The following is a 15874-nucleotide window of genomic DNA, read 5'->3' on the forward strand; positions in this document are numbered from 1 at the left end:
TGGCGTGAGTTTGGGTTGTGTGAGTGTGGCGTGTGTATGGTGGGTGTGAGAGTGGTGTGTGTATGGCATGAGTTTGGGTTGTGTGAGTGTGGCGTGCGTATGGCATGAGTTTGGGTTGTGTGAGTGTGGCGTGTGTATGGTGTGAGTTTGGGTTGTGTGAGTGTAGCATGTGTATGGCGTGAGTTTGGGTTGCGTGAGTGTGGTGCTCATGTACAAGCGTGAGCACGGAGATTCTTTGGTAGGGAGGGAGTCGGGGTCTCCCTCTGTCGCCCAGGCTTGAGTGCAGTGGCACAATCTCAGCTCATTGCAACCTCCGCCTCTCAGGTTCTCTGTCTCCTGAGTAGCTGGGACCACAGGCACTGACCACCAAGTCCGGCTAATTTTTTAATTTTTTGTCTAGGTTTGGTCTTGCTATGTTGCCCAGGTTGGTCTGGAACTCTTTCCTCACACGATCCTCAGTCCTCAGCCTCCCAAAGTACTGGGATTACAGGCACGAGCCACCACCCAGGAGATTCTGATGTCGCAGACATCTGACTCGCACACTCCCCGGACAGCTCCCGTGTGCCCAGCACCACAGTCAGGGATAGCTGATATATAAATTAGCCAGGTATGGTGGCGTGCACCTGTGGTCCCAGCTACTCGGGAGGCTGAGGCACAAGAATCTCTTGAACCCGGGAGGTGGAGGTTGCAGTGAGATTGCACCAGTGCACTCTCCAGCCTGGCAACAGAGCAAGACTCCGTCTCAAAACAACAACAACAACAAAAACAAACAAAAGACGTAAGACGTGGACCGCTGGAGAATGGGGGTGCTGTCTGCAGTCAAAACAGAGTGGGGCTGCCCAGCTCAGGGCCAGAATGATCCTATTCCCAGCACTTCTCAGTCAGGCTCTGTGGCTCAACTAAGAAACCAGCCTCCCTTGCAGACAATGGCCTAGCTGGCCTGGTCTCCTGGAGGCTCTCTTCAAATATTTACATCCACACCCAAGATATGCTCTCCAGAATTGACTCGCATTATTGCTATGGGCCAAGTTTTCATCTGCAGTTTAAATCTGTTTCCCAACCTACGTTCCTATGTCCTAGGGGTTTGGAATTCTAGATCATATTTGAAGTGTTGGTGTCACACACACACCTTAACACCTGCACGCTGGCAACAAAACCATCCGCTTTGCAGCACAACTGGGGCCACCTGACCTTTCTCCTGTCCTCCCTGCTTGAGCTCAGCAGCTGGGCAGCAGGGGATGCATGGCCACTGGCCGGCCAGGTGCAGCTCTCAGCTGGGGTGTTCAGAGGACGCCTCTGTCCCCCCCTCCCCCATCCCTCTGTCGCCCTTGGAGGCAGAGAACTTTGCCCGCCAGTCCCATGGGGAATGTCAACAGGCAGAGGCAGCGCTGCAGAGATTTCATCATGGTCTCTCGAGCCCTCGGGCTCCTCTGCCTTCTGCTTGGGCTTCAGGGCTGTCTGGCTGCAGGTGCGTCCGGGGAGATTTTCCCCATAAACTTGGTGGAAGGGCAGTGGGCAAATCCAGGAGCCGACCCGGGCTTCCCAAACCGTCCTTGCTCTGGACACCCCCATTCACCAGGAGGGTTTTCTGGTGGCTCCTGTTCAATTGTTTTCCTTCCAGAAACCAGCATCCAGGCACAGGAGGGGAGGCCCTTCTTAGTAGCCCAGGCTTTGGTGGGATTATTTTTCAAAGAACTTTAGGAGTGGGTGGTGCTTTCTTGGCCCCCATGGGCCCCTGCCTGTTAGGTTGGACAAGCACAGGGAGTCTGGGGCCTCTCAGAGTATGGGAGGTGCTCACAGGCTGCTCCCAGGCTGGGGAGGACAAGTGTGTGGGGGATGGTGCCTGGGGCATGGGGGGTGGGGATGGCATGTGGGGTGTGGAGGATGGGCCATGAGGGGGTGGGTCCTGGGAAACGGTATGTGGGGTATGAGGGATGGGGCGTGGGGTGCGGGAGGGGGGTGTGGAAAAGTGTGTGGGGTGTGGGGGATGGGATGTGGGAAGTGGCATGTGGAGTGCAAGGAATGGGGCATGGAGGTGTTGAGCATGGGGTGTGTGGGGTGTGTGGGGTGTGGGGGAGGGGGAATGGAAAGGGTGTGTGGTGTGTGGGGGATGGGGTGAGGGGATGGCGTGGGAGGTGGGGCATGGGGATGGCAGGTGTGGCGTGGGGATGGTGACTGTGGGGTGGGGATGGCGAGTGGGGCTGGGGCCTGGGAATGGTGAGTGGGGTGGGGATGGCGAGTACAGGGTGTGGCATGGGGATGGCGAATGGGGCATGAGGATTGCGTGTGGGGATGGCGAGCAGGGGGGTGGGCTGTGAGGGACAGTGCCTGAGATGTGGGGCTGCAGCCCCAGCTCACACATGGCCTTATGACCCTAGCCACCTTCCTGCCCCAGGCGGGGTCGCTGAGGCCTCAGGAGGAGAAAACACAGGACCTGCTGTGGAAGCCAGGGCCTCACAGAGGTGAGCAGGGACTGCCACTGGTTTAGTCCCGGGGCCCAGTGGGGGCCAACATCACCTCCTTGGCCTCCCATGGCAAGGAGCCAGCCCGCGGGGTGGCTACTGCAGTGCCCCCCAAGGAGGGTGTTCCCTGCTCAAGAGGAAGTGACCGCTCCAGTTCAGCCTTCCCTGGGACTGGGGTGCAGGTGACCTTATCTTCTTTGTTAAATCCTGTTCCTTCCAGACAATCCTGTGTTATTCATCAGGTTTGCCTCAGTTCTTGAGAGCTTTTCTGATGCAAATCTGCTTTCATCCCAGGGCGGTCGGGGCTCAGCTCACGCCAGCCTCCAGGGGTGTGGGTGTCCTAGAAGTGTGGGTGTCCCGGGGGCATGGGTGTCCTGGAGGCGTGGGTGTCCCTGGAGTGTGGGTGTCCTGGGGGCATGGGTGTCCCAGAGCGTGGGTATCCCTGGAGTGTGGGTGTCCCGGGGGCGTGGGTGTCCCGGAGGCATGGGTGTCCCGGAGGCGTGGGTGTCCCAGAGCGTGGGTGTCCCGGGGCGTGGGTGTCCCAGGGGCGTGGGTGTCCCGGAAGTGTGGGTGTCCCGGGGCGTGGGTGTTCCGGGAGCGGTTGTCTCAGGAGCGGGTGTCCTGGGAGTGTGGGTGTCCCGGGAGTGTGGGTGTCCCGGGGCGTGGGTGGCTTGGGGGCGTGGGTGTCCCGGGGGTGTGGGTGTCCCGGGAGCGGGTGTCCCGGGAGTGTGAGTGTCCCAGGGGCCTGGATGTCGGGGGACTGCAGGGACACCCTTCCCACTCCTGCTGCCCGGGGCACCTCCCCTGAGGACTCCGCCTCCAAGAGCTCCCACCTCCTGGATTCTTTGGTGACCCCCGCCTGCATCCTCAGCCTCCTTCCAAACCAGACCGGTTCTCTAGGGACGTGGACGTGTGAAACTGATTTTAAAGGAAACAGACGGTGGCATTTCTCTGGGCCCCACGTGGCCCAGTAGCGCCCACCTTCCGTCCCTTCTTCCGCGCTCAGTAACCGATTTAGGCCGCTCCTGCAGAACTCGGGCTCCTGCCCACCTGCCACCTGCGTCCACCTGAGGCCTCGTCCTCCCAGCAAAGGTCGTCCCTCCCGAACGCGCCTCCTGCGGCCTCTCCAGAGCCCCTCCCGCGCGTCCTCTCGGCCTCCTCCCGGGCCTCCCTCTCCCGCCTGCCCCACGGCCCGGCCAGTCTCCCCTCGCGGGCTGAGGCGGGTTCAGGCAGCGCGGCCGCCCCGGGGGTCACTCCTCGTCCACCACCGCGTGGTGCCCACAGCTCACAGCTCCCGGGAGACGGTCCCCTCAGCTGCAGGGCGTCCTGAAGAACGGCCTGCTCAGAGCTGAGCGCACGGGCTTGCCTCGCCCTGGGCGCCCTTGGCCCTCGCCGACCCCGTTTTCCATGGGCAAAGCGGGGGTCCTACTTGCCTACAAGTAACCGTCGGGGTTACGGAGAGGCCAGGAGCTGTAGCGGGGGCTCTGCTCTCAGGACCGGCCCCAGGAGGATCCGCGCGAGGTCTGGCGCTCCGAGGGGTCGCAGGGCACAGAGGGGCCCCAAGCGGAGGAGGGGGAGGCGGCAGGAGCCCAGGACCGCCCAGAGCCGGCGAGGAAGCCTGGGGCTCGGTGTCGGGGGAGCCGGGCAGGGGCCGCGCCTCGGACCCTCAGCTGCAGGGCGTCCTGAAGAACGGCCTGCTCGGAGCTGAGCGCACGGGCTTGCCTCGCCCTGGGGCGGGGCTTGGGGAAGGCAGATCTGGCCGCCGGAGACGCGGTGCGGATGGAGACGAGGGATTTGGCTTTCCGCGGGCGGCTGTGCACCGCCAAGGCGGCGTTGGCGCGCGGTTCATGTGGGCCCAGGCGGGTGCCCAGCACCCGGGCCGCGCCGCCTTCTCCTCGCCGGCATTAACCCCCAGCCTCACATTTATGCGGCGGCGCCCGCGGCCCCCTTCGGCCCAGCTTTCGCGCGTGCCCCTGAGCGCGCCCTCGGGATCAGCCCCTGGAAGCGGAGAGGCCGGGCCGGGAAGGATGAGTGAGGGGGGTGATCGCCCCAGGAGCACCGCAGGGAGGACGCCCAGCCAGGCCTGCGAGCAGCGCCCCTCCCCTCCCCCAGGACGGGGTGGGAAACTGCGATGCCCCCGCTGCGTGGGGCAGGGCCGTGGGGCGGTCTCCGAGGACTGGGCGCGGCAAGCGGTGAGCGTTTCACGGAACTCGCGTTTTTCAGTCTTCGTAACCCAGGAGGAAGCCCATGGCGTCCTGCACAGGCAGCGGCGCGCCAACTCGTTCCTGGAGGAGCTGCGGCCGGGCTCCCTGGAGAGGGAGTGCAAGGAGGAGCAATGCTCCTTCGAGGAGGCCCGGGAGATCTTCAAGGACCTGGAGAGGACGGTGAGCGCAGCCTCGGGGCGCCCCGCACCGCTGAGAGCTGGACCAGGCCGTGTGGGGCCGCCTGTGTCTCTCCGGCTGTGGCTGTGAGCGGCGAACACGCAGCGGCGCCCGCACTGCGCTTCCTGCGGGGGTCGCTTTCCGCCTGGGGTGACTCCGCTTTCCTGGGCGATTCCCCTCCCTCCCCGTTTCCAGGAACACCCTACCAGGCACACTCTCTCCCTACGCGGCCACTCCGCGCATGCCGGTTTTCACATCAGAAAATACGATTTGAAAAGCACACTTAGGGTGTCCCCCTTAACTTCCTAAGGGAGGCCCCCCAATCCCATAAGGATCCGGGGCAGTCTTCGCATCACGGATGCGCGGCTCACAGAAGGGACGTGGTGAGAAGCTGGCCTGGGGGAGCTGCTCGCGGCCCACACCATGCCACCAGCGGCACCTCCGCAGGGCACATGTCGGGGAGAAAAAACATGTGGGGACCTGGGGCTTTCTCCACCTCACACTCACGGGTCACCTCACACAGGACACCTCACACTCAGGGTGCACTTCAAACTCACAGGTCATTACACCTCACACAGGACGCCTCACACAAGACACCTCACACGGCGCACTTCACACTCACAGGTCACCTCACATTCGACACCTCACACTGGGCACACTTCACACTCGGGACACCTCACACTCAGGGTGCACTTCAAACTCACAGGTCATTACACCTCACACAGGACGCCTCACACAAGACACCTCACACAGGGCACACTTCACACTCACGGGTCACCTCACATTCGACACCTAACACAGATCACCTCACTCAGAGGACACCTCACACTGGGCACACTTCACACTCAGGACACCTCACACTCGGTGCACTTCAGACTCACAGGTCATGACACCTCACACAGATCACCTCACTCTTATAGGACACTTCACACTCACAGATCACCTCACTCTCACAGGACACTTCGGACAGGACACACTTCACACTCACAGGCCACCTCAGGTTATGTCAAACTCACAGGTCCCCTCACACAGTCACCTCACACAGTGTACACTTCACACTCACAGGTCTCCTCACACAGGTCACCTCACACAGTCACCTCACACAGTGTACACTTCACACTCACAGGTCCCCTCACACAGGACACCTCACACAGTCACCTCACACAGTGCACACTTCACACAGGTCCCCTCACACAGTCACCTCACACACAGGGCACACTTCACACTCACAGGTCCCCTCACACAGGTCACCTCACACAGGATGCACTTCACACTCATGGGTCCCATCACACACAGGACACTTCACACTCGTCACCTCACACACGTTACATCAAACTCTCAGGTCCCCTCACACAGTCACCTCACACACAGGGCACACTTCACATTCGCAGGTCACCTCACACCAGGCCCACGACTCTCACAGGTCATCACACCTCACACACATCAGCTCACATAGATCATCTCACCCTCACAGGACATCCATCACACTCACAGGTCACGTCACACTCATACCTCACCCACAGGTCACCTCACACAAATCACCTTGCTCACACAGATCACCTCACACACAGGGCACACTTCACACTCACAGGTTCCCTCACACAGGACACCTCACACTCACAGATCACCTCAACACCGATCACCTCACACAGGGGACACTTCATTCTCACAGGTCACCTCACATAGGACATCTCACACACAGGTCACCTCACTCACAGATCATTTCACACAGGGCACACTTCACTCACAGATCACACCTCACCTCCCGCTCACAGATCACCTCACTCTCACAGGGCACCTCACTCTCACAGGACACCTCATACAGGGCACACTTCACTCCCACAGGTCACCATACCTCACACAGATCACCTCATACAGATCACTTCATTCTCACAGGATACCTCACACTCAGGGCACACTTCACACTCACAGGTCACCTCACACAAGGCACCCTTCACACAGGTCACCACACCTCACACAGATCATCTCACTCTCACAGGACCCCTCACACTCAGATTATCTCACACTCAGGTCGCCACACCTCACACTCTTAGGATGTCTCACGCAGGATGCCTCACAGTCACAGAGAACCACATCTCATATGCACAAGACACTTCACATTCACAGGACACCTCATGCTCACAGGAAGCCTCACACTCACAGGAAGTCCAGCTGTCTGAGACAAAGGCTAACATGACCCTTTCCGGGCAAATTGAGGATGGTCATGCCTAGCATTTTTATCCACCTAGTTTTCAAAGCATTTCTCATCTGTTGTATTCTCACAGCACCCTGTGAGTTTAAGTTTAGGTGGCCAACAGTTTCTTCAGCAATCACTTTTTTCTGTGGAGTGCTTTTGCTGTTTGTGGAAGATTTTGCATCTGCTACTGCACCCTCTCCCGGTGTCAGCCGGTGTGTGTGGCCAACCTGTCAGAGATGGAGCTGTGGCTCAAAGCCTGTGTACCTCATCCCAGGTCCACAGCTCAGCGACAGAAGAGTCAGGGCTGAACCTCGGGTGTTCTGACCTGGGAGCAGGAAATGTGTGGTCACCCATAGTTTCAGAAGTCCTGGGGAGGGGCCAAGATTGGAAGAAATCTACCTCAGCTCTGCAGGAAAGTCTGGCTTCCTGAGCCCACCCCGCCAGACCCAGGTCCAAGTTCCCCAACCCCAGCTCGTGGTTTGTCCAGTGCTCACCGTTGGGTGCACTGGTGAAGGTGCTCACGAGGCTTTCTCTTTTGTTCCCTCAGAAGCTGTTCTGGATTTCTTACAGTGGTGAGTAGATGATCACCACCAATCCTGCCTGCAACCCTTCTCCTCAGCGTACTGACGCCAGCCCATTCCACAGATGGGGACCAGTGTGCCTCAAATCCGTGCCAGAATGGGGGCTCCTGCAAGGACCAGCTCCAGTCCTATATCTGCTTCTGCCTCCCTTCCTTCGAGGGCCGGAACTGTGAGAAGAGTGAGGCCCCACTTTGGGTCCCATATTTGCAGAGGGCCTGGCCAACCGGGTTGCAGGGTGCACAACCTGGTGGGGTATGTGGACCGGGCATTCTGGGCTCAGCCCCAGTTGGAATTTGGTCTAGGTGACCTTGAAGTCCCTTCTAGTCTGAGGTCTTTGACAGGGACCCAAGGTTCTAATTCTCAGACTCAGTGGCCCCTTGGGCTCCCGGCCCTGGGCAATTCTCAGCCCTCGAGATGGCCCAGCTGAGAGTCCCTGTGTCCCTGTCCCACTTCCACGTCCCACCAGGCAGCACCGCTTGGTAAACTTCCCCTTCTCTACTTTCCATTACAAAGGTTTGAGGTGTTTTTTGTTTTGTTTGTTTGTTTTTGGTTTTGTTTTGTTTTGTTTACCATCTGAATATTAAATTATTGCAAAGTTTGAGGCCCCCAACTTCCCTTAGGTTCAGTAATTCACTAGAAGGACTCATAGAACCCACTGAAGTGGATACACTCACAGTTACCATTTATTACAGCAAAGGAAGCTGACTTAAGTCTGCAGAGGAACCAGGCACAAACTTCCCATTGTCCCCTCCCTGTGGGGTCATGTGGACACTTCTCCCAGAAAGACGTGTGATGAGACGTGGGAAGTACTGCCAACTTGGGAAGCTCTATGAGCCCCGGTGTCCAGAGGTTTTATCAGGGCTCAATCACACAGACCCAGCTGACCACCCACATGGCTGACCTCAGTCTCAGCCCCTCCAGAGGCCAAGCCAATAGTGTGGCCCGAGGCCCTGCCATCATCACATTGTCAGCTAGACCATCCAGCATGGCCCAAGGTCCGGGTAAACACCAACATTCCCTCAGGGCTTAGCGATCACTTCCCAGGAAATGTGTGGTCACCCTTCCAAGGGCTTAGCGATCACTTCCCAGGAAATGTGTGGTCACCCTTCCAAGGGCTTAGCGATCACTTCCCAGGAAATATGTGGTCACCCTTCCAAGGGCTTAGTGATCACTTCCCAGGAGCCAAGGCAAAGGCTACCCTTTCCCTGGGAACAGCAGCTCATCCTTGACCACCCAAGGTGGTTCATTCTCACACTGAACGAGCTCTCCGGCACAGCAGCCACTTTCTTCTCTTAAGTAGAAGAGAGCCCAGCAAGGTGGGGCAGGCCGAAGAGAGAGGCTTCCTGCCGGTCATCTGGGTCCAGAATGCCTGGGGATCTCTGCTCAGCCCTGGTGCCCAGCAGCCCTGGTGTGCATCCTGCAGGGCAGGCCTTCCCGCCAGAGTCCTGGACTTACTCAGGGCCACTGCCCTTGCCCACATCAATCAAAGTCGGGCTGCCGGTTCTGCTGCTTCTGTCTGAGCCCATGGCCAGTGCTGGGACTGACTGTCCCTAGGCGGGCTCACGGTGGCATGAGGCCAGCTTGGAGAACTGTCTCAGCGCTCTGGTCCTCTCGTCAGTTGAGTCTCTGATTGGAAGTCCCTTGGATACTTTTACCATCCCTACGGGACTTTCACTTTCCCCCAGGCTCCCCTCAGCTTCCCATCAGCTGCTCGGAAGAGTGGTCACCCTGGAGGCCACTGCCCACCAGCCAGGCACCCCCCCAAATGCAACTGCAGCCAGCGCTGCCCCCGACTGGCAAGGCTGTTCAGACATGTGACTCCTCTGATCCAGGCCTTGTCCTTTGGATCAGTCCACGGAGCAGGCGGTGCCAAGCTCAGGCTCTGTCGCCCACAGCTCAGTGCCCCTTCCAGGCAGAACGCCGCTGCTGACTTAGGGCACGGCATCCCCTGGGGCTGGCTCTCACTGACCCAAAGAGGCTCCTCTCAGGGTATCCCCTTCCTGTCCGCAGACAAGGACGACCAGCTGATCTGCGTGAACGAGAACGGCGGCTGTGAGCAGTACTGCAGTGACCACGCGGGTGCCAAGCGCTCCTGTTGGTGCCACGAGGGGTACTCGCTGCTGGCAGATGGGGTGTCCTGCATGCCCACAGGTGACCAGGCTTCATGTCCCAGTCCCAGATGACACCAGTCCCTGTCCCACTACGGATTCTCTTACTGGACAAAAGACGGGTGGGGGTGGCTTCACATCTGAGCACCAACCATGCGCTGACCAACCGTGAGGCAGGATCTGGGCACCAAGGGTGGCACAGGCCAGAGCGACAGTGACTAGGATGGGCACCCTGGGGGCAGTCCCTGAATGGCCTCAGACCCCCTACCCATGCTAGGCAGACCAGGGGAGCCAAGCAAGGCTCTATCTCACATCCAACTCCCACTCGCAGGACCTCCGCTGGGGTTCGTGAATCTACCTTGGCACAGGCAGTGTCTGTACTGACTGCTGCCCGCTCTGAATTCCAAAACTTGTAAAGGCTCCTGGGAAAATGGGATGTTTCTCCAAACCAGCCTGGAACAAATGGGCTGCACTTCCAAAGGCAGGGACACCCCACGCCCACTGTGTCTCGAAGAGGTGGACGTGCCCACCCTGGCCACACAGCCTGGGACTCAGCCCACCACCTCCTCAGGTTTTCTTTCTGGCCCAAGACCTTGATTGGAGCAGATCAAAACTAAGCGTGGGATCAAAACAACAGAGTTGTTTGTGACGTTGATTCATCTTTAGGTAGAATTTCATTCACCTTTTACTAAAGTCAAGCAACACATTTTCCCCCTGAAAAGTGAGCAGAGGGCAATATTAAGACGTAAGCCCTCCATCTCCTCCAAAACCAGCCCTGACCATTGTCTCCTCAGCCGGCCACTTCCACAAGGGCCTCTCATGGCCCAGCCCCACCAGTCAGGCCCAGCCGAGGCCCTGCTTTCCACCATCCCTGGGCCCTGGCAGCTCCTGCTCCTGGGGGCCTCCCATAGCCTCGGCCTCAAGGCCTCTCAGAGGATGGGTGTTTCTGAATCTTTCCTAGTGGCTCGTTCATCCTTCACAAATTTCTGCATCTTTCTGACTTGTTTTACACAGTTGAATATCCATGTGGAAAAATACCTATTCTGGAAAAAAGAAATGCCAGCAAACCCCAAGGCCGAATTGTCGGGGGCAGGGTGTGCCCCAAAGGGGAGTGTCCATGGCAGGTAAGGCTTCCCTTGGCTTCAGGATTCCAAGCCCTGAGGGTCTTGGAGCCTTTTGAATGTGAGCTGAACAACAGCTCTGGAAGGGAAAATGGGCAGGTCAGCCCCAAGGCCACCAGGCTCCAAGTCAGCCCACCTAGAACCTCTAGCTCGCTGCACCCCCATGCTTTCAGTGGGGCAAGGAAGGAGAAAAGAAGGCGACACTCGCTGAGGGTCTACCCTGTGCAGAGAACCCTGCGAGATGCCCCTCCCGAGTTGTCACGTCGTCCTCACTGTTACTCTTTGAGGTGGGATCTTTGCCTGATCTTTGCAAAATCAGGAGCATTGGATCAAAGCTATGTGAAGATCCCGTGAGGTGAACAGTGAAATCTCATAGCGACGTTTGTATTGTTGGGCTGTGCCCAAGAGCACGTCTCGGCTAGAGAGGGGCACAGCCTCCCAGAGCCAGGTCTGAGCAGCTTTGCCTAGGAGGGATCTGCAAAGACCCCAGGATTTCAGAAACAAATTGTGCAATGCCAGAGGTCCCTTGGCGTGCCCCGGAGGGCGAGTCATCAGAGAAACAATGACAGTAATGTGACTTCCATGCCTCCTGTCCCCCCGCCCAGGTCCTGTTGTTGGTGAATGGAGCTCAGCTGTGTGGAGGGACCCTGATAAACACCATCTGGGTGGTCTCTGCGGCCCACTGTTTCGACAAAATCAAGAGCTGGAGGAACTTGACCGCGGTGCTGGGTAGGTGCCGCTCTCCCCTGTGTGACCGCGGTGCTGGGTAGGTGCCGCTCTCCCCTGTGTGACCGCGGTGCTGGGTAGGTGCCGCTCTCCCCTGTGTGACCGCGGTGCTGGGTAGGTACCACTCTCCTCTGTCTGACCGCGTTGCTGGGTGGGTACTGCTCTCCCATCTGACTGCTGTGCTGGTTACGCGCCGCTCTCCCGTCTGACAATGGTGCTGAGTAGGTGCCACTCTCCCCTGTCTGACCATGGCTCTCAAGTGTCTCAGGGGCCGCAGCTCTGGGCTTCGTGCTGTCACTTCCACAGACAGACAGACATCTCCAAAAGGGGAGCAACTGTGCTAGGCATGACTGCTGTGGCCACCGTCCTCTCAGCCACTTTCCCATGCCCAAATAAAATGGTAAAAGACAGGGGTTCTGCCCATCCTGCCTCACCTGGCCAAGAGCCCATAGGAGGATGCAACTCCCAGGGCTTCGTGGGACCACTGGGTGGCAGGGACTGTGCTCACTGGGTTTACAGGTGAGATGAACATTCCCAGGAGGGCACTTGGCTGGGAAGAACTGTGGAGAATCAGGGCACGCCCTGCCCCCCCAGCTGCCAGGTCGCAGCACCCCTTCCCCACCTCAACGCCCAGGCCCCAGATTCACCCCAGTTCACACGTCCCCACGTGAGCCACAGGCTGCCACCTGCGGCAGGCTGGCCAGGTCACCTTGGGGTTGGATGCAGGCCCCCCTCACCCCAAAAGGAGACTGCAGCCCCTGCAGACCTAGAAATGGCCACAGCCCATCCCCATGCACCAGGGGGCCAGGCAGCAGGTAGTGGGATGGGCCTGAGCAAGGCTCCCTCCTTCCAGGCGAGCACGACCTCAGCGAGCACGAAGGGGATGAGCAGAGCCGGCGGGTGGCGCAGGTCATCATCCCCAGCACGTATGTCCTGGGCGCCACCAACCACGACATCGCGCTGCTCCGCCTGCAGCAGCCCGTGGTCCTCACTGACCATGTGGTGCCCCTCTGCCTGCCCGAACGGACGTTCTCCGAGAGGACGCTGGCCTTCGTGCGCTTCTCGTTGGTCAGCGGCTGGGGTCAGCTGCTGGACCGTGGTGCCACAGCCCTGGAGCTCATGGCCCTCAACGTGCCCCGGCTGATGACCCAGGACTGCCTGCAGCAGTCACGGAAGGCAGAAGCCTCCCCGAATATCACGGAGTACATGTTCTGTGCCGGCTACTCGGACGGCAGCAGGGACTCCTGCAAGGGGGACAGTGGAGGCCCACACGCCACCCGCTACCGGGGCACGTGGTACCTGACAGGCATCGTCAGCTGGGGCCAGGGCTGCGCGGCCGTGGGCCACTTCGGGGTGTACACCAGGGTCTCCCAGTACATCGAGTGGCTGCAAAAGCTCATGCACTCAGAGCCACGCCCAGGCGTCCTCCTGCGAGCCCCATTTCCCTAGCCTAGCAGCCCTGCCCCCTGGAGAGAAAGCCAAGGCTGTGTAGAACTGTTCTGGCACAAAATCCCATCGATTCTTCTGTAGTTCATGGGGTAGAGGAGGGCATGGGAGGGAGGGAGAGGTGGGGAGGGAGACAGAGACAGAAACAGAGAGACAAAGAGACAGGGAGAGACTGAGGGAGAGGTTCTGAGGACATGGAGAGACTCAAAGAGACTCCAAGATTCAAAGAGCCTAATAGAGACACAGAGAAGGAATCGAAAAGATGAGATGCAGAGGCAGACAGGCGCTGGACAGAGGGGCAGGGGAATGCCGCGGTTGTCCTGGAGGCAGGCAGCCCAGCTGAGCCTCCTTATCTCTCTTCAGCCAAGCCCACCTGCCCGTGATCTGCTGGCCTCAGGCTGCTGTTCTGCCTTCATTGCTGGAGACACTAGAGGCATGTACACACGTGGATGCATACACACACACCAATGCACACACACAGAGATATGCACACACACAGATGCACACACAGAGGGTCACACAGAGATATGCAAACACACTGACACACACACAGAGATATGCACATACACGGATGCATATACACAGATATGCGCACACACAGATGCATGCACACCACACCAATGCACACACACACTAATGCACCCACACGGATGCAGAGAGATATGCACACACCGATGTGCACATACACAGATATGCACACACACAGATGCACACAGATATGCACACACATGGATGAGTGCACACACACCAATGTACACACACAGATATGCACACACGGATGCACACACACTGATGCTGACTCCATGTGTGCTGTCCTCCAAAGGCGGTTGTTTAGCTCTCACTTTTCTCGTTCTTATCCATTATCATCTTCATTTCAGACAATTCAGAAGCATCACCATGCATGTTGGCAAATGCCCCAAACTCTCCCCCAAATGTGCCGGGCTGCACAGGCCGTTCCCCACCGGCTTCCCAACTTCACAATAAATGGCTGCATCTCCTCCGCACGCCTGTGGGGCCTGCCACCCACCGTGTAGCCTGTGATTCATTTTCAGAGCCCCCAGTGCTCATCCTCTGAGATGCTTTTTTCTTTCACAGTTTTCAGCATCACTGAAATGAACCCTCACATGGCAGCTGTTCTTTTTAAAAACAAAAGCTCTTTGATAGATGTTTGAGGCTGTAGCTCCCAGGACCCTGTGGAATTGGTTGTTCTCTCCCTGCCACAGCCCTTGTCAATGATATTTCGCAGAGACCCTGGGAGCACCTGCTTGAGAATCAGGGACATACCACTAAATGCAGGTTCCCAGGCCCTGGCTGCAGTGGGAGGACCTGGCAAGCTGCACTCTTGCTGAGTCCCCAGGGTGGTGGGGGAAGAATGAGAAACACATGAGCAGAGAAATGGGGAGGTGACAGACACTGCCCGCACTCAGACTCCAGCAAGCATGGCTCAGAGAGCGGACTCAACGCCATCCCTGCAGGGCCGTCCTGGGCACCAGTGGCGCTCACAGCAGCAAGGCAGGCACCAGCAACCCACCTCGGGGGCACTCAGGCAACATCTACTTTAGAGCAGACGGTCCGTGAACTACAGCCGAGGGCTGCTTCCAAGCCACCCTGCTCTTGTAAATAAAGTTTTATGGGAACACACCCACGTTAGTGTCCATGGAGTGGCCGTGACAGAGATGTCCAGCCAGACAGACCAGCTGACCCGCCAAGCCCAGCATGATTAGTGTCAGGACCTCTGCCGAAGATGCTGGCTGACCCTGGCCAGACCCCAGTTCCTAATGCCCCCACACAGGGACGGGGGCCAGTGGCGGGCCCTGATCAGGTCAGAGCTGGCTCTGCTTTCTCTTTTGTCCGAGTGACTGGGGAGTCATGCGGGGTCCTGGTGGGGTGCCAGCCTCCCTTCTTGCCAATGGGAAATGCAGGCACCCACCTCACGGTGCTGCTGAAGGAGGGGGCCCGGGACTCTCCAGAAACTTTGCTGAAGGGCCTGGGCACCCTCGAAGGCTACATTTCTTATGGGACGTGCCACCTGCCATGGCTCAGCTCCAGCTTTCTGTGAGTGGCGAGATAGAATACAGGGAGGCCACTGGCCATGGGCCTGCGACAGGGTGGGGTGAGGCGGCAGGCTCGGGCCTCCAAAGCCAGCATCACCACCCAGCGTTGATGAAAAAGACTGCATGTCTGCCATGAGCATCCTGCTGCTGGTGCACACACCACATTGGTCTCTCCATACAAACGTGCCTAGAGGCGATGTCGGAGTGTGGAGACCACGAGAGGCAGGAGTCAGACATCTGGTGCCACCAGGAAGGCCCCTCTCAGAGGACTGGGCTGTGCGTGGTGCCCACCGTGGGAGGCTACCCTGGCGTTGGCACCCAGTGCCATCAGTTTGTGTAGTCGGGTGGGGCCCAGTGAGCACCTCCTGTGTGCCAGGCACAATGACGCACAATGTGTGCACACCAGGCCCAGGTGCAGGTGGCTGCGAGACGGGCAACACATCAAGGCAGACACACCGTGAGGCAGTGGCCAGCACTGTGGGTTTTAGGGGCGTTGCTCCGGCCACTACGGCATAGCAGGTAGTGATTGCCACACTGGCCAAGTTTTAGACCATTTATTCCAGGGACCCCAGAAGCAAAAATCCTGGCTGCACCTCCCGGTGACTCCCACAGCCATTGAGCGGAGATGCTCAGGGACCTGGTGACAGGAGGTTTCTGTGCTGGAGAATGAGCCCAGAAGCCCTCTCAGCCTCGGAACAGTGTGGCCAGTGGTGGGCAGGTCAGGAGGGGTTTCAGACAGATCCTGTCCCTCCAGATGGTCAGGGGAGGGCCACTCCCCACAGAAGTACATGTTGGGAC

The 15874-nt window shown here is 58.7% G+C and overlaps 1 protein-coding gene across 3 annotated transcripts; it reads left to right on the forward strand.

Moving 5' to 3' along the window:
• The first annotated feature begins 1018 nt into the window (after positions 1-1018).
• On the forward strand, positions 1019-14663 carry F7 (coagulation factor VII). 3 transcript variants are annotated; one of them, XM_050765928.1, is made up of 9 exons: positions 1019-1468; positions 2379-2462; positions 4686-4846; positions 7588-7612; positions 7686-7799; positions 9632-9772; positions 10744-10853; positions 11456-11579; positions 12430-14663. In XM_050765928.1, the coding sequence occupies exons 1-9, from the start codon at positions 1243-1245 to the stop codon at positions 13023-13025; spliced, it is 1581 nt and encodes a 526-aa protein (XP_050621885.1). In that variant the 5' UTR covers positions 1019-1242; the 3' UTR covers positions 13026-14663. The 3 variants fall into 3 exon arrangements, with proteins under 3 accessions (XP_050621885.1, XP_050621887.1, XP_050621886.1); XM_050765930.1 differs by lacking the exon at positions 7686-7799; XM_050765929.1 differs by lacking the exon at positions 2379-2462.
• Positions 14664-15874: the final 1211 nt, after the last annotated feature.

This window comes from Macaca thibetana, chromosome 17 (assembly GCF_024542745.1).
Source record: "Macaca thibetana thibetana isolate TM-01 chromosome 17, ASM2454274v1, whole genome shotgun sequence".
Classification (NCBI taxonomy): Eukaryota; Metazoa; Chordata; class Mammalia; order Primates; family Cercopithecidae; genus Macaca; species Macaca thibetana.

Coding starts and splice junctions, on each gene's coding strand:
- F7 (XM_050765928.1), top strand. CDS start 1,243: ATGGCCACTGGCCGGCCAGGTGCAGCTCTCAGCTGGGGTGTTCAGAGG. Junction 4,847..7,587: donor TCAAGGACCTGGAGAGGACG/GTGAGCGCAGCC, acceptor TTGTTCCCTCAG/AAGCTGTTCTGGATTTCTTA. Junction 9,773..10,743: donor GGTGTCCTGCATGCCCACAG/GTGACCAGGCTT, acceptor TGTTTTACACAG/TTGAATATCCATGTGGAAAA.